This window comes from Mycteria americana, chromosome 2 (assembly GCF_035582795.1).
Source record: "Mycteria americana isolate JAX WOST 10 ecotype Jacksonville Zoo and Gardens chromosome 2, USCA_MyAme_1.0, whole genome shotgun sequence".
Lineage (NCBI taxonomy): Eukaryota > Metazoa > Chordata > Aves > Ciconiiformes > Ciconiidae > Mycteria > Mycteria americana.
In genome coordinates, this window is record NC_134366.1 from 98210458 (window position 1) to 98227680 (window position 17223).

Here is a 17223-nt window from a genome sequence, read left to right on the forward strand (position 1 = left end):
ATTATGTGTTTACATTGGTTTGTAGCCAAAAAGCCTTCAGGTTTTTAGGGTAAGTGTTCTTCTGAATCTAGACTAAGTCAAAGCATCAACTTCTGCTGTTGTAACTGGGAGCACAATTTAAACCTTGGAAGAGGCAGGTGGCTTTTGATTAGTATTACTTTTTAACAAATTTCCTTAACCTACATGTAGTGTCAAGAGAGCTGATTCTGACCAGACTGCCTCTTGCCCTCTGATTAAACTTCTGGGTATTTTGGTTTTGTTTTTGTTTTGTTGGGTGGGGGAAGCGTTGAAAAAGCTGAAATATTTCAGCTGTCTCTCCTCACCCATGTGTCCTATGTGTAAGAGACACCTCAGCTTGGTAGGATGGGACTTGCATTGAAAAGTTGCTGGCAGTTCTTTAAGTTCCTTACATCCTATAAAAGTAGTGCAGAAAACTACAGGAATAACTAAATAAGGAGCTAAACAGTGAATGGCAAAAACTGTTTTAAGGAACTTACTTCCTGCTTTTACTTTTCTTTGCTGTAAAACTCATAGTCCTTCATTTCCATTTACGCAATCCGCCTTTGCTCTTGCACTCGCATCCAGTGGGTGTGATTTTGCCCATTTAAGAATACCCCGCAGAAGCTGGAGATGGGAGGGACCTTATGAAATGATCTAGTCGGTCCCTCTGCCAGTGCAGGACTGTTCCTTCGTTACCCTCGAGTCCACTGGCTGCAGTTTTAGATGGTTCACCTGATACCGCTTCCACCACTCCTGCTCAGAGATTATTCCACAGTCTGATAGAGGCATCATTAAGAAATACAGTCACCCACTCATTTCATTCATTTAAACCTAAATTTGTGCAAACAACCCCAACCAGCTAATCTGGAAGGTGACTTAAACCTACCTGTCCTTTCCCCCCCATCATGATCAGTATAGATCGGAAAGCACGATGCTTTGCTCCATCCAGGAGGTTGGGAGGAAACTGTTTTCTTCTTTCAGGTCAAATCCATAACTGGCATCACCAGGCTCTTGTCACTTAAGTAAGATATATTTGTTTTCATTTTTCCTTTTCTGAGAACTGATTTCAGAATTAGTTAATGTTTGTGTGTTAATGAGGGAATTCTCATTAGAAAAAAACACTAATTTGCTAGGCCTTTGTGCCATGAAATTACTGCCCTTGCTGGTGTGCTGATTGCCATGGGATGTCTAATAGATTGCATCAGTGTAAACTGGTAACATCTCCATTTTGGAGACAAAGGTCTTATGTGAACATACTGAGTTCAAATCCTGCTCTGGGCCTATTCCATTCTTTGCTATTAATGCAAAGACCCGCCTTTTAGTAATAGTCGATGAAACTAATCACTTAGATAATTCTTTTGGTAGTTGTTTCCAAGGCATGCTTTTGTTACAGATGTGTGAAGTCATTTTAAAAGAAGCGCTGCAAGACAGGGATAGTACTTGTGGGCAGGACACGTATGCTGTGACTGAGAGCTAAACCAAGAAACCTCACCATTTCTGAAAGTGCAATACTTAGCAAGAGAGTTATTTTCCTTATTGTATTGCATTCGGCACTAAAACAGTTCCATAATACTTATAACACGCTAAAGCACCAGACTGTTTTTTTCTGCAAAATCTTGTGTACACAAGATACTGGGATTTGTTTCCTCTTTACAAATAAGGGACCATAAAACCCTTGAAGTCATGTTTTGACTGACCTCTGCTAATTGTACATGTTTTAGGAAGTCCCAGGAGCTACAGGCACTTAACTACTTGTAGGCACAAGGACCAGCCAAAGCTTGACCTCTGGGTATTAGTGAAGCTTGCTGAAGATGTAGTTGAATCTTTAGTTGGAGATAAAATTTTATTTTTTGGGTAGTTCTGTTAGAGCCCCAGAATACTTGTGGGCTTAGACCTCACTATGTCATTGAAGCAAATCCGGATGTGCTCTCAGGGAGCATTTGTGGAAGAAAGAAGAGTTTTTACAAAAGATGACCATTTGATAACCTTTGTAATCTGTCAGTCTGTGTTGGCTAAACTGGATCTTCTGAGCATAGCAGCTGAAAAATATCCGTGTGTGTTACAAATATCCAAAAGGCTAAGACTGATAACTGTGTATCCAGACCTCAGTAAATTTGGAAGAGATATTGGCCATGCATTCTTTTCACAAATATAATTCCCCTATAGTCAGAAGAAGCTTTCTCTGCAGGACAGCGGTTGTTGGTCCTAAGAATGTCATGCTTTCAGTGGTGTTTAGGTTTTTTGCTAAGTTTTATTTGGTTTATTGTTCCTCTTATGGTATTATTTGAAAATGGGGCTACTCCGATGACTCACTGATGCTACTTTCTTCACTACTAGGAAAGGAAAGTCCTCCAATTAGTGATGTCCCAGATGATGCAGATGAACCTATGCCTGTACCAGAGGACCTTTCAACTAGTACTGGAGGACAACAGAGTGTTAAGAATGAGAGAGTCTTGGGTAAGATGACTAGTCCACTCTGATAAGAAATATTAGTATGTAATATAATATGCCAATAATGTTAAAGTACTATATAGCAAGCTGGTATACAAGCAGGTCCTGTGCCTTTTCATCTTGTTCAGCACAGGATTACTCGGGTGCTTAGTGGTTTTTTGTGCAACCTTCTCTTTGGGAAAGACATTTTGAAGGACAGCAAGCTTTTCCATCCACAGAGAATTTCTAAAGATCCTACTATTTATCTTATTTCTAAAGCATGGCTGATTGCATGAAATTCTCCCCAGGAAAGATGGTTTTCATTCTGCGTAGGAAATGGAATTAAATATGTCGTTCCAGGTCAAAATTATCTGAACTCAGATTTGATAAAAATTCTGTAAACTCTCAGGTATTTTTATTATTATTTTTATTATTAATTTTAATGCTATCTTGAATGTTATCTGCTATTCAGATTTCTCCAGAAATGCCATATTAGAACACACATAGTGTTCATATGTTTCAGGTTCCAATATCTGATCTTCATTTACCCTTGATTTTTTTAACTGGGAGAACTTTAGAAAACACTTGTATTTTGTTCTTCTAGGTAAAAGTCCACAATTGATAAAGTGTGTTGGATTAAAATAAATTATTGTCCAGAGATGATTTGGCAAAATGCTGATTCTTTTCAGGGATCCCAGACTCCACACCAAGGACTAGCGATGCTGCTGACTACTGCATGCATCAACTCACATGTAGTCCACTAAAAAAGACTAGATATTACTTGAGCACGATTCTTGCTTACTAGTAGGAAAAAAAAAAAAGCAAAAAAAAAGCACAGTGACTCCCAGAATGCTGTGATCAATGCCCTATATGACAAAAATATTTCAAGAGAGGAGTGACTATCAAAGTATGTTTATCCACTAATAAAAGTATTGCTCATCATTTTTACATTCCTATTGTAAGAATGAGGGTCAGGGTGGAAGACTGTTTACACAAAGATTGTAAGTGCCTTTAAATGTTTATTGTCTAAGGAAGTCCAATAAAGGACAGTAGGTGGAAAGGGAGGCACAGAAGGAAAAATAACCAAGTCAAGGTAATACAGCAGGATGGTGTCAGCATTAGGAATAGAGCCTACTCCCAGACTCCAGCACTAGCTAGTAGAGAATGCAGCATCTTATGCATCTTCGCTTGATTTACCCCTTGATCCCCTCTTACCAAAAATGTGAGCGTAAAGTGCAGCTCCTACATGCGTATTGACACACCCTATGAACAAATTAATTTTAAAAAATGCTTTTTAATAATCTGATCACTTACCTAGTGCTTTGTTTCTCAGTCCAAAGCTCTTTGGACAAAATCTTGCCTTTACTGCTTGTGTATCAACTCAGTAAAATGTGTTAAGCCTGTTTCTCCAACAGTAACTAAACCCTCTAAAATATTTAAGACTTGATTTAAAAAATAATACTAATTTAAAAAAAAAAATCCCTTGTTCAAACCGAAACAAACACACAGGATTTTTGATTGCATTGAATTTACTTCACTTCACAAATATCATACAGAACCGGCAAAGATGAAGTTTACATTTGCTGATGATGTAACGATTCTCCCCATAGTTCAAGTATATATCAATATAAACACATATTAAAAGTTACTGTAATAAATGAAGGAGAAAATGTTATCTTTGATGTCCTAAATATGATAAGTTCCATCTGCTGTTCTCATTAGTTTTACTTTGTGCACTCAGCAATAAATTTGATTTTCCATGTCCTGACTTCAACATTTTTTCTACAGCCACTTTCTCTACCCATAGTTCTTTGGTTTTGAAGGGTCACATCTTGTAGTGAGACATTTACCATAGTCAACAGAAACAAAGACAATTCGCAGTACTTTTATGGATGATCTTAACTGTAGGTATCAACTCCAGCGCTTGCAATGTTTATCTTTTCTGTAAAGCTGCATACACTCTTACCTCTTCTACTGCTCCTTTTTCTAGCCCTTAAACTAACTTTCTGAAAACAGTATACTGAAAAAATTAATTCTCCTTTTTTACAAAAACTGTCTGAACACATGCCTCAAACATATCAGGAGCCATATGATTGCTATGCACATTCTGGATCACGGTCGAAAGAAAACCTGTTAGGGATAAACCAATGCCTTAGGAGTGGTGTTTGGCCTATATGGTCCCATAGATATATTAGGGATGAAGAGGACTGTCTTTCTATGTAGGCAGTGGCATGGCAGTGTAGACAGGCTTGGTGTTCAGTGCAACGCTGTCATCTCTAAGTCCTAAGATCTGTTTCTCACCTCTATTTATCACCAAACTTAGGTAGAAAAAGATGATCTAAAAAAGCAGTTTGAAGAACAATAGATTGGTATTGTAAAGACCCACTGATATTTTATATATCTCGTAAGTGGGAGATAGACTGTGGCCTATGATAACTGACAGGCGATGCACATGAGCAGATACAACCAGGCAACAATTTTTCTCTATATGACTTTCCTAATGTCCCATCTGCTTCCTCTGCCAAAAGGGAATCCCCTGTGCACTTTGCTGTATTTCAACATATGATTTACAGTGCATTCCACTTAATCTGTAACGCCTTGAGAGATCAGCTGTCCATACAGCATGCACTGAGGAAGGGTAATTTGAGTCAGACATTTACGGAAGAGGGCCACCAGGCTCTGGAGGACTTTTTTGTACATGTAGTGTTGTAGAGGTAACAATGGAAATTGCAGGTTTGTTAAATAAAAAGAGTAAGTATTTACCTCATCTTACTAAAATTAGGTGAGAAATCTGTTTTTAATTTTAATCAGCCTGTGAGACAGAAATGTTCAAATGACCGTTTGCTTACTCAGATTTGTAGTAACACTTCATGAAACCTTTAACCCTGGAGTCAAAAGTTTAATTACCTTTTTCATCAATTTAGCATTTTAAAGGTCAAAGATTGGGGGAAATAAACTATTTTTAGAAAAGAAAGATAGGCTCTAGCTCCTCTGCGTGTTTTCAGAAATCTCCTTTCTTGCTTCTTCCAACCCTAGACTAAGACTTGAACGTGGTGCTATAGACCTGATAGAACCATTTGAAACATCTCTCCCGCTCTGAGAATGAAGGTGTGGTAGACTTCAGAAGTTAAAGTACCCAATTCACTTGCCAGATTTTATTGGGTGCCTTCAGATTTTGAGTGTCTCACTTAAAATGAGTAGAGAGGGTGCAAATTTCATAAGGCAGGTGTCCAGAGGTTCATGAAATGTATGCTTTGACTTGTGTCCCCAGACAGAGGCACCCCAGACATGGGTTGCTTCTGACCAATGCAAAAATGGTAAGCGGTTGTGAAAAGGTCATTTGTGGAAGTAAAGCCATCAACAGTTTCTACTAATGACCCCAAGCAGCACAGCAAAACAGAAACATATTAAAAGACGTGTTCTGGTCACCGCTATGTCTCTTCATTTCCTTGGTGAGCTTGCTACGTTTTTAATGTTGTAACTCCTAGAATGCCACTATGTGTTGAGCAGCTTCCTCCTGCAACCTTCATTGCTGCTGCTCTGTCCACTCACTAGATCTTCTTCCTTCCTTGTCCTCTTCTCCACCCCACATTTCTTTCTCAGGCTGATCTGGCACCATAATTTTCTTATTATTTTATTTTTTACTCTGCTCACCCGCCTGCTCTACATTTAGTTTTTCTAGAAAACACAGGGGACGTTTTCAGACAAGTAAAGAGCTAGATTTTCACAGCTCTTTAAGGCACTAGAGACTCTGTTTTACCATCTCTCCTAAATATCCTTTTGAAATTTTGATCTAAGTTATTTAGAAATACACATCCCACTGAAATTCCATCCATTAAGAATTAGTGCTTTGCAGCCTATTTTGGACAGGCAGCCCTATTTCCCATGCTAACCTATAACATAGGAGCTGATGTGAAATATCTTCTGCCGATTCTTACTGTCTCCGTTCAAGTCTCAGGTTAAATGTTGCATGCACCTTTTGTGGATAATCAGTACTGAACATCCTGTACGTGGTAGACGGTTGCAATTTAGGGCTGCTTATGCCCTGGGACTGTATCCTAATTCAAGCCATGTGTAGGAAGCTAATGATTCAGTGAGCTGTAGGTCGGACCCTACTTCATGCAGAAAAAGCCATTTGCTGCAGCGGTAGCATTTCCCTAGAAAGGCAAGCAGTACCTTTCTTTATCCATAACTGCCCATACCGTAGCTGGCCATTGATTGATAAAAAACAAAAAGCCATCTCACAGTGTTACTGGCCTCAGAAAGAGTCTGTGGGCTCACCATTTCTGCGCAGGCAGCTGTCTGACGCTGAAGATGACCATTTAGACTTCCAACACAGAAGTCAAGAGTTTCTCACTGAAAAAAGTGATCACCACCATAGTCACAGATTACAGGCTGGACCTGGAATATATAATGCATACAGATATTCTTCCTTCTGAGAGGAAGAGGTGGGAAGAACTCATCTCACCAAATTGGGTTGAAACTGTTGGACAACTGACAGAAGATGCCCAAGGTAACAAGTCAAGGTGATCCTAGACATCAATCGAAGACAGATGAGATTTATATGAGTTAGAAACTCTCTATTTATTTAAAATAAAGGACACTAGTATGGGAAGAGACATTAAAAGGAAAGAGCTTTTTGACATTTTTCTCCTCCAGTGGGAAAGGTCAAATGACTAATGTTACCTCCCTCCCACCGCCCTGTTATTGAAGCAGAAGCCTGTGTAGCTGCAGAGCCTCAGTGCCTGGCATCACTGGGAACCTGGCATTGCCTTCGCAGCCTGGGGTCTTCCCTCCCGGCCATGGGCATTCAGAGGTGGCAACCTGCACGAGTAGCTAGTTACTGGTGCAGGCAAGTGTCCTCGCTCTGAGCTGCTTCAGTGCTTTATTTCCTTAAAAGGAGCTCAACCATGTGAGAGCATGGACACAAGCATTGCTGAGGGGCCGCCAGGCCAACCACAACAGCTTGCCATTACATCAATCTGCTGCAACTCACACATAGCTGGGTGGAGGCAGAGTAAAAGTGGAAAGGCTGCAGATGGAGGGCAGAAGGGAGAAAAGCCAAAAGGGGAAGTGCCACACCCCAGCTTGCAAAATCGGTCCTGTTGCTTGAGACAGGTCCAGCTCGCTGCTGCCCCGGCAAGGGGCAGGGAAAGGGACTGAGGAAAAAGTCTGACAGAGCTAAACATCTTTGCGCGCTCCTTCTGTAGGAGTTCAGTGGCTATGAAGGCAGTGTGTTGTGTATGAGTAATAAAATGCACTTGTGGCATGTGTGCACGTGGACACGTAATCATTCAGAGAACTAAAGTAACCTGGAGGGCTGTGTAATGGGTTTTACTTGCTCAGGTTTCAGATGGACATCTCTGCTGCTCAAAGGTATGAAAGTGTGTAGGAGCTGATGAGCCTTTGTAAATAACTGCGGACAATCTCACCTGAGGTAGCCCTACTGGCTCTGAGAGCAGAGAGAAAATTTGCTTCAAGATGGTTTGGGGAGCTTTAAGAATTGTCTTTAACCCTCCACAATGAAATAGGGCTTGAAAGTCCAACTGAGGAGGCTTCTGAAGGAATTGAAAAACTTGTAACTAAAATATTTTAGGAACTTTTAAAAATAGGGAAGTTGGGAATCTCCCCTCTTGTTTGGTCCGAAGACCCTATTTCTAGCCCCAAAGTACCAGTCCCCAGCGTGGACTGGTATTTCGTGCTCTGAGATGCTGCCAGTATGACACACCTGTTTTTAAGAGGAACGCAGGAGATATTTCTGTCAGGATTATTTTCATTTTGTATGCAAAACTCTTCTGGGAATTTGTACAGAGGAGGATGGGGGTGGTTTAGTGGGAGAAGGCATGAGACATTTCATGACTGCCCTTATATATGCTGTATGGGATACACAGTACATACCAGCCTTCAAAGGTATGTTTTGCATGTGCATAGTGTGAAACACTGTGCTAGAGTGAGGTGCAGAAGACCCAGGTACACGGGGCCGTTGTGAAGCTGAGGAACTAGCCACGCTGCCAGAGACAAGCTCTGCTCAATGTAATGACTTAGGACTTAGCAAAATGTGCACAAATTTTCACAAGGCCAGTGGAAAACAGCCCTCTTACTGAAGGCAAATTCCTTTATCAAATTTAAAAGTGCTTGCTGCAAGTAATGGAGGCTGAACATTTTCAAAACAAACTTGCAAGTAGTTTCTCGAAGGGAGGGTGAGCCAGTCTGGAAAGGAGAGCTACCGCGGTCCCAGCGTAGGCTGCGCTGTATTAGCGCAGTTAACTCAGCCTGTGCAAAGCTGGGGCAGAGCCACTGTGTAAGCAGACACGTAAAAAATTGTCCTCTGATGCAACTGGAGCACGTGATAAAATCAAATCCTTGAGAACAGAACCGATCCTAAAAGAGAGTTGTACTTTTCCAGTGATTTCTATTGAGTTTTGCGAGGAGTTTTTCCACTCCTGGCTCGTTCGGTAGAAGTATGGTTTCTGTTGCCACTGTGTGGCAACATGATGTTGCAGTGGGTGGTGAAGCTATGGATTTTTCCCCTTATTTCCCCAGACCTGTGTAGCTTGTGGAGCTGTGGCCAATTTCATGAGCGCCTGCTGGGTACTGCTGTGTTTTTCGGAGGGGAACATCAGTGCAAAAGCCCGGGAAAGCCTGGGAGCTGTGCAAGTTTTGTTTCTTCAGCGTTGAGAAAGCAGCAAGCGTTTTTTGAACTGGAGAGATGCAGTGTGTTTAGTGGTGTGGCTTTTAGGTACGGATACTGAGCCTGCTGATCTAATCTGCAGTTAGAGGAAGTTGTCTTTATCTGAGCAGAAGAGATGTGCCTCAGAGATAAGCCCCATTCTAGCTCGGGAGTTAAAATTATCTAGCAGGATCTCAGCCGTGGCTGCAGCACAACTCAGAAATACAGGGCTCTGGCTGGAAGGGGGGCATATTTTAAGCTGGAGAGGACCTCTATAACTGCAGCTTACTAAACCTCAGGTTATTTTAAGGGAGTGACTCTGCATCAAAAGGTTGGATGGACCTCCCATCGCCAGCCATCCCTCTATTCTGTATTATTTCTTGCTTGCTCTTTGTTGTAGGCTTGCTTTTTCCCTTGAGCAAGTTCTCGTTCAACCCAAGTGCTCTTCAGGAGTGCACCCTGAGTGAGAAGCTTAACCGCTGGACAGAGGCACAGTATAGGGACTACCTGCCTCTACAGAGGTGCCGTTTCGGAACAAGCCGCTGTTTTGATTTTGTTCAGCCTCTCCTCACGTTTCTGTAATTTCTGCTCCTGCTGTGGTGCCTCCCTGGGAGGAGATGGTTTCTGGCAGCAGAGGACCTGCTCTGCCCTCAGGTACGAGCTCCCCAGGCTCTGTCCCACAGCAAAATGTGCAAACGCAGTGTCACTGTGGCTGCATCCCCTCCTCAGAGATTTGCAGGGAAGGACGTACAGCGTGGCCGTGCCACCACAGGTTTCCCCAGGGCCGAGCAAGCCCTTTATGGTAAAGAGCGGGGGATGGAGGGAGCTCCTTTTTGGAGATGTAGTCGTAAAGCCAGGAGCAAACACCAATCGTTGCAGCAGGACAGAGATTTGTCCCCGAACCTTTCTCATTGAGCTCACTATGTGAGGTTTCTTGAAGCCTCAAAAGATGGTCTCTCCAGAAGAAGCTTTGCCCCACGTGCAGTAGGTAGGTATGCCATAGCAGCCAGTGCAGGCTCACCCTCAGCGTGTCATTTATGGTGAAGAAGCGTGACCACCACAAGCTGTTAACTTGTGATGGTGGAGCAGCCAGCACCCCAGGATTTTGGCCTCCAAAGGCAGCTTGTTGGAAACTGTGTCCTGCCTCATCGAGCTGCCTCCCTGAACAAGCGAGCCAGCAGAGCAGCAGCCCAAACGCAGGTTAGACCTGCAGCTTTCTGCTGCTCCGTCCCTCCCCAGTAAGTGAATTCTGTGTTGTAAAGGTGCACGTGCAGGGAACGTAATTCCTAGTAAAGAAGTAACCCATTTGGTGTGTGCTTCTCTTTCTTTGTTTTTTACACATTTTTAAGTTAGGAATAGTGCCTAGTTCTTGTATCCATTGCAGTTTAGGGACGTGTTTCCCAGAAGCATTTAGGCATCTAAGTTATAGGCATAAGAAGAGATTCCCAAGAAGGTATTTAATCTATCATTCCAGCATCAGCCATAGTAACACCACAGGCACCAAATGAGATTTTTGCAAGTGAGTAACTCCTACTCCCTTGATGTAAATAAGATTTCAACCCTAACATGCCAAAATCCATACCTAAAAATGGGATTAAGAATCCCCATTGAAGGTTTGCAGAGAATTAGTAAATGCAGAGCAAACACAGAATTACTCTCAATTTCCAACCAAAACAGGGCTGATCCAAAAAGAAAAGTTAAGGTCCCTGTTTTGCTCTTTGGTTTTCACCTTCCATTTTCCCCATTTCTCCTCCCCCAAAGATAGTCCAAAATTAGCTCATCTGAGAAGTGGAATAAATGTAGCAAAAGTGGAGAAATGTGACAGAATGAATTGACTTCCACTCTTCAAAGCCACATATCAGAGTCTAAAGAGAAAAAAAAAAGAGAAGAGACCGAAGAGTGAGGAGAACTTTCACATAAGCCAGTTTTTTTTTACCCTGGAAATATTACTTCTGAGGAAGTGGCTCTTACCAGAGTTTTCAGTAACTTCTAGATTATTTTATGGAACGACATAAGAACTCGCCTGCTCCCTGATGCCTCCTTTAAAAAAAAATAAAATTGAGAACTTTAAAAGGAATTGCTAATTCCTTCATATAACAGAGAGTATCTGCACATGATTTTGCCCTCCCTGCTGATTAAGTAACGTAACAGAAATATTTAATGCAATGGAAAGGTGGGTTTTAACTAAAGTTGGCGACACTTTCAGCTTGTGTTGCAATTAATAGAAGAGGAAATATTCATTCTCCATATTTCATCATTTAAAAGCATCCTGTATTTGTAAGAAGCTGTGATCAGCCAACATGCCCGCTATGGATTTGAACTTCCCAAATCTTTGGTGGTTTTTGTGTTTTGGTTTTTGTCTAAGCTAAGAGCTTTGCATTCTGATTTTTAATGACGGCTTAGGGCTTTTTGGAGGGAGATCAGTCCCTTCTCATTTACAGTACTGTGCACCTCAGCATTATATGGACGAAGTTATTGAGCCTGTTTTTTCCTGCTGTGAATACGTGTTGCAATGCTCGGAAGTGGCGGCAGTGGTTGGTGTTGAAGTGGGATGGTTTCATTAGCACCGAAATGGCGACTGCCAGCTAGGGAACACTGCCGTTTCTGCACCCCTCGTGCTGCATCTGGGTTTGGGAGATATCTTTCCAGGTCTTTCCACATGAGAATTTATTTTCAGGGGAGAACAACACATGCACGTATAGAATTCACTATGAAAAATTCATTTGCCTAATTGTGGGGTGGACTGAGACCCACTGCTCAGTTTTTGTGCCCAGATTTGCAAAGGGAAAGAAACACCTATGCGGCCGAGGGACGTGTCAAATTGTCCATGATCCATCCCTACCCCGACCGCCAGCTGGCTGTATTCACAGTTCAGGCTGTGAATGTCTCTGTCTCTCCTGAGCAGAGCACCCCTCCTGGGTTCCCCAGGCTGAAGCCATGAGCGCAGAGGTCAGAACATCCCTTCCGCACTGACGTGGTGCCTTCCTTTCTGAGTCGGGGTTCGTCCTTTTTCCTCCCAGAATCCAAATCATTTTGTACGTTGGAGGGGAGGTGGGAAAGCCCTGATGGCCAGCGTGGTCACTGGGACTTCATCTGCTGCAGGTGTGGACCTACACCAATTTATCTAGAAGTCAAATGGGAACTAGGCTTTTCTGGGGAGGGGTTGAGCTTCCTGCCCATTTGTCTACATAATGGCAAGTAGAAATAAAAATGAGAAATGATAATTGTGCTAGCAAAACACTTCAGTGGCTTTGGAACCCAACACATGTAAAAGACGAGGAAGGAATAATGGTCACGAGGCATCACCTCTGGTGTAGCAACACATTTGTTTAATCTTACCAGCACATTGCTAGTAGATCCTAGTAAAATTGGTATTCTATCACGGGCTTATTGTGGTGTTAAGTGGAATATTTTTTCTCCTTGCAAAACAGACTAGAGAAGTCTGGTATTGTTTATTCTGTAATTACACATTAATGAGTCTGTACATTCGCTATACAGTGTAACCATTGCTAGTAAGCTCTTTCCTGTGTGCCATGAAAGAGACTGATTTATACAATGCATGATTTAGCCCTTGTTGTTAAGGGCACAATGCAAAAATATTTTTCATTTCTAAAACTTTTTGTAATTAATTTCTTCTCTTTAATACTCCCTTTGAATTTTGAAACGGCAATGTATTTTCCAGCCAACAGGAGCCATTTATTCCATTTTCTCTCTTTTACGTGTGTAAATGCACTTACATACACGCATGTACGTACAAAGATCTGTCAGCATACATAAAATTATATGCCTGCAAAGTCAAATTCCTCTGTGTGTATGTCTGTGTAAAAAACTAAAAAAAAGCACATGTATGCAAAAGACCATTTATCTTGAAAGCTGAGCTTTTCGTTCTTTTTAAGAGGAAAGAAAAGACCTATCAAACATATACTCTGCAAAATAAATGCATGTCATAAAAATATTTTTTTTCAAACCTAAAAGAGGAAAAGGTTAGTTCCTGCTAATTTGTCTGTATCCCTATAAGAAACCTAAGTGTAAATTCCATTTGGGAAGTGGGCAGCTGCTGAGGAAGACCCGCTTGTACCCGTTGTGGCTTTTACGGTCTGTGTAGAGCTGCCGGGCCGAGGTGGCTGTGAAGGCAGACGGGGTCATGGTACTTAAAAGGATCACCAAGGAGTTCACGAAGAAAGGGGGAGCTGGGGAAAGCAGAGAGAGACACGCACCCCCTCCCAGTCCTTCCCACTGGTGTTCCTCGCCCGAGGCGATGCCCCGCAGAGGCTCTCCTGCCTGCCGCTGCTGGCTCAGCAGTGAAGGGGTACGTGGGCTCTCGGGGTCTTCCCCCGCAGTTCCTAAGTGCTGTTCCTTCCCGTGTTTGGACGTTTTATTCACTTTATTTCTTACAGTGTTATTCAGGCAAGGTCTGTAATGGAGAGCGGGGGATACGTTGATGAAATGGTTTTTCCAGAAGATTCTTTTGCAGTCCTATACCAAATTTAGGATTGCACAGTGAAGCTTGGGGGAAGTCTGATCCTCACAGCAGAGGGATAGATGGCTGACGTTTTGAAATAATCTAATGGAAAAATGCAGATATAATATCTTGTATCTCTCATTTGAGATACAGCTTTCCACTAAAAGCTGATGCATGCCTAACTTGATAACTTTCTTAGACATGTTGCAGTAGCTAATTGAGCTAACGAATACAAAAGCACGATTAAAAGAACCACTGTAACAGATGTAGTGATGGACCCTTCTGCTCTCTTGTCCAGGAAAGCAACAGCGATATTCAGGGAAATCTCCTTATGCGCATCTCGGGGAGCTACAGTTGAGTGCAAAATATAACCCCTCACAAAGGCCAGGCTAGTTGAGCAAAATGCAGTCCCTGGCCTTCCTGTGTGAGGACTGGTGTTTGCCGTGCAATGGTGGTTTTTTTCACCCCTCTTTTTTTACCTTCAGTGAGACAGAGCACAAATAGTTATATTAGTTGCATACTTCCTGAGAACACAGCGATCCACACATTCTGGGCTGCGGGTTGTGTTTTTCACATTCAGGCATAGGATGGGAGTTCATCAGATAGTAATGAGGAGCTCTAGCGAATAGCACATTTGCATCAGCAGAAACAAATTTCACAAGACTTGCTGGGAAGGTTTGCCGCAGCATGCCACGGTCCTGCACTACTAACAGCCGCTGCACATTCATTCGATAAAAAAGATGACAACAGAAAATGAAACTTAATGTTCTCTTCTATGAACACTTGAGAAGCACGTTACCCCGAGGGTGTAGGCCCACGGCTCACATCAGCTTCGCTGGGACTCCATGGTGCCTTTGAGGTAAAGGAATTTGAAGCTGTGGATGAGCTGTGCTTCATTTGTCCTGGTGGCAAGGAGAGCTCTCGGCGCTGCTCTGATGCAAGTGACGATCCTGATGCCTGACAGTTTCCAAGAGTCCAGAGGCCTGCCAGTAGGATACTGGGATCACTGGGATTTCAGTGCCTTATGTGCTCAGAAATACTCAGCCAGCATGATTTCGTCTTTATGTGTTGGACAAGTCAGAAGCAACTTTCCTTGAGATGCCCTCCTCCAAATGAACAAAACATCATTCGTCAGTCCCATATTTTTGTCTCTGGTTGCTGACCAGTTTACCAGGTAAAGGTTAATTTTCTGAAGACCAAGTCTGCACACTTGCTGCAGCCTCTGACAAACTTTCCTGGCCATGGCTGGTTCAGCGCGTATAGCCCAATAGCCCAAGCTGTATTTCCAGATGTATGTGTGCCTAGGTGGCAGAGTTAGCAGGATTTCATTTCCTTTCTTAACCTCACACTATACTCCACAGTGCAGCACAGCCACAGCACAAATATCAAAGTTTACCTTAGCTAATAAGAAGTAGCAACTTCTGTAGAGCTTCTTTGCGTTTTAACGGGGAAGGTTTTTCACACTTTCCATTTACCTCACTCTTAGTCCAGGCACACTGTCTGGGCGTTAGTATGAAATTTAGGTGCATTATGAATCCTGGATTGAGTAGTACTGATGCACTCTCTCTGGCTTGGTAGCAACAAGGAGTTGCAACGTGGTAGTTCATGGGAAAGAAGAAGGTTTCCTAATGTGTAATAGCACATTAGGACACACATTTGGGTGTTTCTACGCTTAGAATCCTTCGTGTTTGGTAAAAATGCAATGCAATGTCTGTTCCTTTGCAATATTTGAAAAGCGCTTTAAACATAAACTGGGCAGATGCTTTAAAAAGTGACAAAAGGATTCCTCCAAGTAAAAGGCACTTACGCTGTCTAGGACACGCGACTAGGAGCAGAGAGGAAGTTTGACAGAAACTTTGCCTGCTAGACACTTTCAAGTATTCCATAAATGCTGAGAGGGCAGGAAATGCCAACGCTGATAGTCTGAACAGTTCATCAACCCTTATGGGAGGCCAAGTTTTGATCACTCTCTGAATGCCTGGCACCAGTTTTCAGAGCACAGATCTTGCTCTAGTTGCGCATAATTGCATGTCCTCTGTCCACATTAGCTCTTACTGTTTATGTAAGACTGGGAAGGGCACTGAATTAAGCTTTGGGTGTTTCTACTGCCATTTCTCTCCAATTGCTTTGTTGTTTTTATCTTTGAATTTGTGTTGTGGCACAGGGTTCCTGGACAAGAAAGAGAGCTCTGTTGCTCTAGACATTGCAGAAACACCAACAGCATGCCCCAAAGAGCTTACAGTCTAATTAAGGCTATATATACATGATTGATTAATTAAGCCTTACAAGTCCTAGCCGAGGTAAGTGTGAGGTAGGGCACAATGAGATGTAATCAATTGTGCTGTGGAATCTAAACCATAAATAGTATTCTGGAGACCAGAGAGCAAACTTGTTTTTCTAATAGCTGCAGAAAAATAGTCTTGTGTGTCCTTCCAGGGTGCAGTGGGACTGGTTTGGTTCAAAGTACTCAGCTTTGTTTTAAACAATGTGTCTCTTTAGCTTGAAAAGTGAGATTAAAAAATATAAAACAGGTAAACATAAATAAATGAAGGATTTGGTGATGGTACATGAGGAAATAAAATAAATATTGGCAGCAAAAGAGTAGATCATTTTGGGAATCACGAAATAATTAATTTCCTGACTTCTAATCAGTCTAGATCTTAGTACAGAGCAGCAATTCACTGTATCGCTTGGACTTTTGGACAAAGGGGAGGGCTGATTTCCAGCTCCATGCCTGATTTTTACAGGCAGGAGTCCCAGGTCATGCCAGTGCAATGAGTGGAATTACAGCCTGGTGCCGGTGTGGCAGAGCAGTGAGCGAGGCTGATCCTGGGAAGGGTGGGCAGCGGAGGATAAAGTTGGGATATAAGCCCACATTTCAGGGGGTCAAATCCATACTCTTGTCCGGGCTTTTCTGTTTACTGAGATGTTTCTGAAGATCTTTTGCATTAAAAAAAAAAATACTCTAGCAATTTGTTTTTGGAGTGAGATTTCACACCTCATAACTGAACATGTATGAGAAGCGCTACGAAGCTGAACTGGAGATGACACAGTTTTCAGTATTTAGTCATTGCCTACAAAAAAGGTACAGGCTGAGCCCCTCTCTTGTTTCCTTTCTCAGACCACTGATAACTTCTGCCATGCTGACTGCAGTGTGGCGGGAAATTAAAAACTGGTTTGGATATTTTAAACAGCTTATGCTTTTTTTTTTTCTTGAGATAGTTGCCTTTGGGATTTTTACACCTCCCTTGGAACAGAGTGGTAGCATGAGGAAAGGCCACCTGAGGAAAAATATCATTCCTTTACTGCTTCTACGTTATTAGTCTGAGGAAGAAAAAGCCTACTTTTTGACTTTGAGCAATCCCAGATAAGGGAGAGCTGGCTGAGGGCTCCAAGCACTTGATATCCAGTATTTTATGGGTGTAACCGAGGTTTATTAGGCTGGACAATAATTCTACCTTTGTATAATTCTGCAGGACACATCACAGATTATAGGTAGCATTTTCACAAATACCTAAGTGATGCAGCCTCTCGAGCTACAGCTGCTGCCTGCCCCATGGTCCCTAGTCACCTTCTGTGGGACACATGCCAGGAGGGTGACCAGTGCATGGCCAGATTTCAGCCTCATGTGACACACTTGAGAGGCATGCACCCAGATGTA

At 42.4% G+C, this 17223-nt stretch overlaps 1 protein-coding gene across 16 annotated transcripts in view; it reads left to right on the forward strand.

Annotated features, from left to right (window-relative positions):
- IKZF1 (IKAROS family zinc finger 1) overlaps positions 1–17223 on the forward strand; it is a 68268-nt gene that overhangs the window by 17551 nt on the left and 33494 nt on the right. For 13 of the 16 annotated variants that reach the window (XM_075494081.1, XM_075494079.1, XM_075494083.1 and 10 more), the window contains one exon: positions 2338–2457. The exons of 2 other annotated variants lie outside the window; for them this stretch is intronic. In XM_075494081.1, the coding sequence (XP_075350196.1) occupies positions 2338–2457 (120 nt within the window). Of the gene's footprint in view, positions 1–1393; positions 1504–2337; positions 2458–17223 lie in introns of all 16 variants that reach the window. One more of the 16 variants, XM_075494087.1, reaches the window with a different exon arrangement.